The sequence below is a fragment of the Sitodiplosis mosellana genome, unplaced genomic scaffold (assembly GCF_009176505.1).
Source record: "Sitodiplosis mosellana isolate CC-2019 unplaced genomic scaffold, AAFC_SMos_1.0 Smas_scaffold_3485, whole genome shotgun sequence".
Classification (NCBI taxonomy): domain Eukaryota; kingdom Metazoa; phylum Arthropoda; class Insecta; order Diptera; family Cecidomyiidae; genus Sitodiplosis; species Sitodiplosis mosellana.
Genome location: NW_022598727.1, coordinates 1 through 7,200, shown reverse-complemented (window position 1 = coordinate 7,200; position 7,200 = coordinate 1). Strand labels below are relative to the sequence as shown.

General features: G+C 34.2%; 1 protein-coding gene across 1 annotated transcript; it reads right to left on the bottom strand.

The window, feature by feature from the left end:
• Positions 1 to 1,449: 1,449 nt before the first annotated feature.
• On the bottom strand, positions 1,450 to 4,962 carry LOC129571831 (phosphatidylinositol 4-phosphate 5-kinase type-1 alpha-like; the record flags this gene model as incomplete). Its single annotated transcript, XM_055451687.1, has 8 exons — positions 1,450 to 1,490; positions 1,566 to 1,658; positions 1,737 to 1,859; positions 1,947 to 2,034; positions 2,148 to 2,573; positions 2,665 to 2,982; positions 4,485 to 4,682; positions 4,780 to 4,962. Coding segments are annotated over 8 exons (1,470 nt in total), but the record flags the coding sequence as incomplete, so codon positions are not given.
• Between the last annotated feature and the right edge of the window lie 2,238 nt (positions 4,963 to 7,200).

Here is a 7,200-nt window from a genome sequence, read left to right as displayed (position 1 = left end):
ACACATAAACTGAACATATAAATTTCAATTCTTAAAAAATATTGAAAAAAACCCTACCAATTGCATTGTATCGCATGCCGTGCTAAAATAATGAACGCATAAAAAATTACACACAACAGCAGCATTAAAGACGATGCTCGCTGCCTGCGACGACGTGTACACGCGCGCGAGTGAAAGGAGAAAGATTTCTCGTTTTTTGAAAAATGGGATCCTTGAATTAACAAAGATTCGAAAGAACTTATATTTGATTTTTCACCGAACTAACTGCAAATAAAAGTCGAGATAATTTAATATTTTCTGAGTTTATTGAGAACTTATTTGATTCGGTGTCAGTTTAAGACTGAATTTGTTTCTTCAGTTCCGGTTCTATTTATACTGAAGATTTGACAGGAAATTCATTTCAAACCTACTAGATCTATATTCTTAATCTAACGACAACCTTCTGATTATCTCAGTAGTCGCCTCACAATATTGGAATCATGAATGGAATACGTAGTACCCGTTTACTCACGCGCCATCCGTACATGCGAGACGGCAAGCGTGAGTACACAGTAATGCAACGCATGCTTGTCTGAAACAGACAGTATAGCTTATCCATGCAAGCATGAATATGGACTCAATACAATTCCTGCATAGCACACCAATACCGACACAATAAACCACACGTACACAGACACGAATGATATTTCGTCATAATCTGTTTTGAATGCTGTCGCTGTTATTCTCGGTAGTTCTTTGCGAAACTCACTAGAGGCGCTACTAGTATGCAATAGCTTGACTGTTCAACAACTAATACATTATAAGTGTATAAGAATATTCCGACTTGGAAAAAAATAATTAACAATTACTACCGATTTTTAAATTTGGGTAAAATTTTGTCAATATAAAACGTTTGCGTTCAATAATAATTTTTACTTTTTTCTTATTCACTCATTTTTCGAGAATTCAATCATTTTCTTTTTTAATTTTAACGGAAATGTTTAAATGCATTCACCAAAGTAACTATCAAATTGTAAAACCAAACTATAGGTGATAAATTGTAAATGGGATTTTTCCTGTTATTTACACCTCATACTCAATAAAAAATAAAATAAAATAAAATAAAAATGAACAATATTTTCAATACGACAAACACACAGCTGAACTGCAATACCGATCGGTATTGAAACATTGAAAAACATATAACATGTTTAATTAAAATACATTACATCATATTTAATGAAAAAATAAATAAATAATGCAATTCAAAAATAGAAAATTCAATATTAAATCCATTATTACTTTTATTCATTATATATTTTTGAAATGTCAAAATATTTACAATGACAATTCGCAGAGAATATGGTCAATTTCAACGATTTTTCTCGATATTTTTGCTTAGATTTCAACTAAATTTTTTCAATAAAAGTCTACTTATAAACCCCTAGCCATTTTCAGTTAAGTCGATTTTTAAATTGAACTTTTGAGATCTTTGGCCAGCTCTTCGTGACCTAAAAAAACAAGACAGATCAATGGAAGAGATCAAATCAATTTCTTATTTAGTGAAAATAAATATTCAAAATTACCATTCTCAGTAGCTAAATGAGAAGAGACATGATTGTCTGCAGGTTCAATTTTGAGTCCATTGCTGATGAGCTTTTCAGCAACATCCGCATAACCTGAAAAAAGCACATATCAATCTTGTTGATGATCTTTTTTGATCAAAGCAATTTAGTGAAAATAATATTCAATATTACCATTTATAGCCAAAGAACGAAGAAGTTGCTGCTTGAGTTTTTTTGTCGAATCAATTTTGGCTCCCTTTTTGATGAGCTTTTTATTTGCTGAGCTATTGATTTGGGGGACGTTACCCAAATTATCTGAAACAGATACTTTTCAAAAATGTTTGTCATTCTTAACACCTGCCTGAGCTGAATGTCGAGAATTAGTTAAGATTGGAAACTTACCCGATGGCATTTTCTTAAAAACTGTTTTGGTCATGAAATCCTGAAAGCGCTGAGCGTAGAATGATGGTCGACACACGGAAACCGTATCCTATACATTAGGAATAACAACAACATCAACAATCATACATTTGAATTAGAATTGGAATTGATGTGAGCGTGTGCGTGTGTATATATGAAAAATTTGTGATGCATTATGCTTACCCCATCATGAGCAATACTTTTGTATGCATGCTCTAGTTTTCTCTTCAAACGGTACGATTGTAATACATCAATTATGCCGATGAATAGTAGTAATCGTTCGCCATTTCCATTGCGCGCTGGAATTCCGCCAAGTCTGTCAAGCGGATCATGATGCTTATGTGAAATGGTACTTAGGTCGGGCATCACGTGCGATGGTCGATTTGTTTTTTCCTGTTTTTCTCTAATTGCTAAATCTAAATTATGTACACCAACCAGCAATGAGTAGTCAAAAATTTCGAATGATTCCAGTACACGACAATCACGATGTATCGCATTCACCAATGCATCGTACGTATCCGATTCGAGGAATATACCGTTCGGATGTTGTTCAATAAAATCTAAATCTTTGTATGTTGGCGATGATTTGGCACGTTCTTCTGCATTGAGCTGAAATTTGAATCCAAATTTCAATTCAATTTTTTCAAATACAACTTCGTTTTTTGCTGGGGTTTCGATGCACATTTTTCGACTAACTCACCTTTCGTTTGATTATGGAACCCTTCAGATCGTATTTCTGATGTATTTCTACGGATGATGGCAACAGATTGTTCATTACAACTATACGGAAATTTTTGATATTGTACTGAAAATCATATAAGCCGAAGAATTTGGGAAGGAATGTACGTGGATTTTGATTTATATTCATGTAGTATCCGGGTAATATTTTTTGTAAGAATTCAGCCTCTTTTTGTTGTACGGTTTTAATAATGAACTCATTGTCAATGGTTAAGTAGAATAATGAACCAGATTTAGCATTGATCGACATTTCCCGCAACGGTGCTGAACACAAAGACGTCTGAAATTTGATTTTTTTTTTGTTTGTTCAAATTAATTACTTCAATTCAACCGTTCTGACAAAAAATTCTCTCAGAATATTTGAGAATTGAATCGAAGTATGGGGAACAAAGAGCAGCAATGCAAGTTTTTGAACCAAAGCGACACAAAGCAAATGTGAGAAACAAAGTGCAACATAAAAAATCATGTTGCAGTTTAAAGCTGAAACTTGCTTTGTGGCACTTTGTTTCTCAAATTGGTGTTGTTTCTCTTTGAATCTAATTTCGGGCATGATGCAGTCTGTTTCAAAACTATGATAAGTTGATAACGAGTGCGAATTTTGATGTGTCGATAGCACCAATATAGTATTACAAGCTGTTTTCAAGCCGCTCGCTTCGTTTCTGTTGAAAAACATTGCACACAAACACAAACGTGTGCAACATTTATTGCGCGTAAATTTTCAAGAGAAACGAAGCGAGCGGCTCTGTTGTTCGTAACACAACAGCTTGTAATACGAGTAAAAATTGCACATAGGTGTGAGCGAAACAGCATAAGTTTTCGGCGCTCGATTGTCTTCCATACAGGCCAATGCAATAGAATATAATTTTATTTAATATTTACGCATGGAAATATCTCGAAAACGGCTGGGTAAATCGGCAAAACGGACCGTGATGTCACTCCCGTAGGGAATGTAAACACCCATCTGGTTTAATGGCCTAAAATACAAATCCAGTAAAATTTCAGCTCATCCATGGATTCTCCAGTGCTTCCTTTTTTTATGTACATCTGTAAAGTCATATTCCACATATTTTGTATAAAAATTATTGGTAGAATCAGGTCAAATCCTGAGAATCCATGGATCAGCTGAAATTCCACCGGATTTGTATACTAAGCCGTTAAACCAGCCGGGTGTTAACACTCCCTTTGGGAGTGACACCACAGTTCATTTTGCCGATTCACCTATCCGTTTTCGAGATATTTTCATGTTTACATTCGGTCATAGAAGCCAATGCAATAGCAGCGGCGCTCCGAGGTTTTCATACAAACTTCCCATGTAGACGGTACAACACAGGCAAAAATCGAAAAAAAAGTTTAATTTTTTTTTTCGATTCACATACAGTATTCAATGTGCCCAATCCATTGGCGCTATCGGCACATCGAAATTCGCACTCGTTATCAACTTATCATAATTTTGAAACAGACTGCATCATGCCCGAAATTAGATTCAAAGAGAAACAACACCAATTTGAGAAACAAAGTTCCACAAAGCAAGTTTCGGCTTGAAACTGCAACGTGATTTTTCATGTTGCACTTTGTTTCTCACATTTGCTTTGTGTCGCTTTGGTTCAAAAACTTGCGTTGTTGCTCTTTGTTCGTAGGCAAATGCAATGATTCGATTCAAATCTCAAATATTCTGGGAGAATTTTTTTGTCGCAACGGTTCAATTTGTTCGACTATATCCGTAATATGAATGCGAGTTACGCGGTCGACAAAATTGTCGGTGATAAATGAGTGAATGCATACCACAAAATCATCCGGTTGGATACCGAATATTCCACGAAAGTATCTGAATGCAGTGGGAGCATAGTCCTTAAATCTAAACCTATCATAATGGTGTGCAGGCGTTAGCGATGAACCTTCCGGTGGGAATAATATGGTTTCGAAATTCCCAAAATCGTTCATCAACAGGTCTTCTTTTGGTTTGAGTACTGACGTACAAACCTAAACCATTAAATGGATAGAGAAAATGTTTATAAATGAGACCCAATAATGTGTAATCCAAAAACGGATCGTTGTGTTTTCGCAGATTGATACATACAGTATGTAGAATTGCTATCTGAATGGAGTCCATAATATGTGACGAATGCATTTTCTTGAATGTTATCTCACTACCGTTACCATTACTAACAGTCCGATAGCCCAATTTCTGCTTAGGATCGTATTTTTCGCAGCTAAGACTGTGAACAACGTGTTCATCTGCCGCATTTAGACCACCATTTACCTGCACAATATTCCAAGTAAAAATGGATTCGTTTTAATCACCTTATACTGTGTGTGTATGTGTGTGTATGTATATTTTATATGGCGTCGACATATTGCTTGTCCGAAGAAGGAAAAATATATGTACACTACCGTGCAAAAGTTTGGAACCACTAGGTATTTTTCATACAAATTGACCATTTTTGGTGGACTCATTAACATATTTCGGAAACACCAGCACTCTTGATATTTTGTGCATAGTTTCTACAACGTTTCAATAGTAAATCACACACTCTCGAAAATCAGCCATATCTGTTATTAATATACCTTGTAGTAAACGCGTTCATAGTGTTTCACTGTAGTAGCGGTGTATCCTATTAAATTTTCTTGTAGTAATACCACAGTGGAATTTAATAGGATACTTTGCTACTACAGTGAAACACTATGAACGCGTTTACTACAAGGTATATTAATAACGGATATGGCTGATTTTTGGGAGTGCAGAGGTTTCATCAAAATATATTCATGAATTTCAAAAATATAAAAATTTGAATTCGTACTGTGTGAAAAATGATCAAATTTGTTTGAAGATTAAAACAGATCAAATTCAAATTGATATATTTTTTAAATACGTGAATATTTTTTGATGAAACCTCTGTGATTTACTATTGAGACGTTGTAGAAACTATGCACAAAATATCAAGAGTGCAGGTGTTTCCGAAATATGTTAATGAGTCCACCAAAAATGGTCAATTTGTATGAAAAATACCTAGTGGTTCCAAACTTTTGCACGGTAGTTAGACTGCTTCAAAAAAAAAAGTTGTCCCTCATCTGAAAAGTCCGGCCAGTTTCGAAAAATATACCTCAAAAAAATAGGTTTTGTCCAAAAAAACGACATGGGTACCATAGAAATTGGTGAAGCAAGCCCCATATCAAAATTTTGATGACAGAGTTTTCGGAAGCCAATTCATATCGCAACATTTCGACTTAAATCATTTTTCCAGCCAATTTTTGGCAAAAACTGATGATGAGGTTTTGTCTGGCTCGTCAATATCTACAACTTTTACCAAGACATTCTGGGTTGGTACGTAAGAAACTCAACCATGTAAATTACATCAAAGTAACGTATATTACATCATGTAATTTACCTAAGAAAAATCATGTAATTTACATGAATTTGTAAGAAACCTGTAAGAAACTCTGAAAAATGATTTTTTCATAAAGAATGCATGCAAAAAACAAAAGATTTTCATTTGGAAATGAAGAAAATTTGTATTCTATTTTAGTTTTGTTCTTTCTTTATGTAAAAAAATAATTTTGATGATGAACAAAAAGTTCTTCATGTAATTATTTCATTATGTAATCAACGTTTTCAATCGTCTTCTATCAACTATTTATGGAAATATTTGCGTAGTGATTCGGTAATTCTGCATTTCCATATAAATATATTTCCAGAAATAGTTGAAACTTTTTATTAAACATTTATTATAACATTATTTAAATCAAATATAAAAGCATGCAAAAATTCATTTGGCTACACACTGTTATCAAGTATCACTGCGAAAAAACACACTCTTTATGAAAAAATAGCTGGTGGTTTCAAACTTTTGCGTGAATAATATATTAATTAATTATTTATCAGCTAACGCTGTAGAACGAGCATGTATGTACTCTATATAATTTGAATGCTTAAAGCAAACGAGAATAGTCGGTTTTTGTCTATAACCCTGCACTTTTTGGGGCGTTTTGGAGTTTATTACATGCGTTGAGGTTTCTTACGTAATAAACGTAAGATACATGTTTCTTACGTAAATTACTTACACGTCGCTCGAAATACGAAAATTTACCAACCCATAAGACATTAGCCCTTGAAAAGGCATTCTGGGCCAGTTACAGTGTGAAATGACCAAAAAAATGACAATTTTTCGGCATTTTTTGCATTTTACGATCTATTGGTCACCCAGGCGGTAGACTTTTGTTCAGTTTTTGACTTGAGTCATGTAGTTAGAACCTGTACAAAAATTTTGGTACTTGACAGATTGCAATTTGGATGAAATTTGGTGTCGATTGAATCAGACATAAATGACAAATTTCAGGCCAAAATGAGCAAATCACGACTACGAGCTTCGATTTGACAAATAAAAGCAAGCGATTTCTACCTTTTCTGCCTTTAAACATCTAGTATGATCCCTTAAAAACATTTCAAGTACCCACATGACCAAATCGAGTGATGTTTTCACATATTTCTGGCCTCATATTC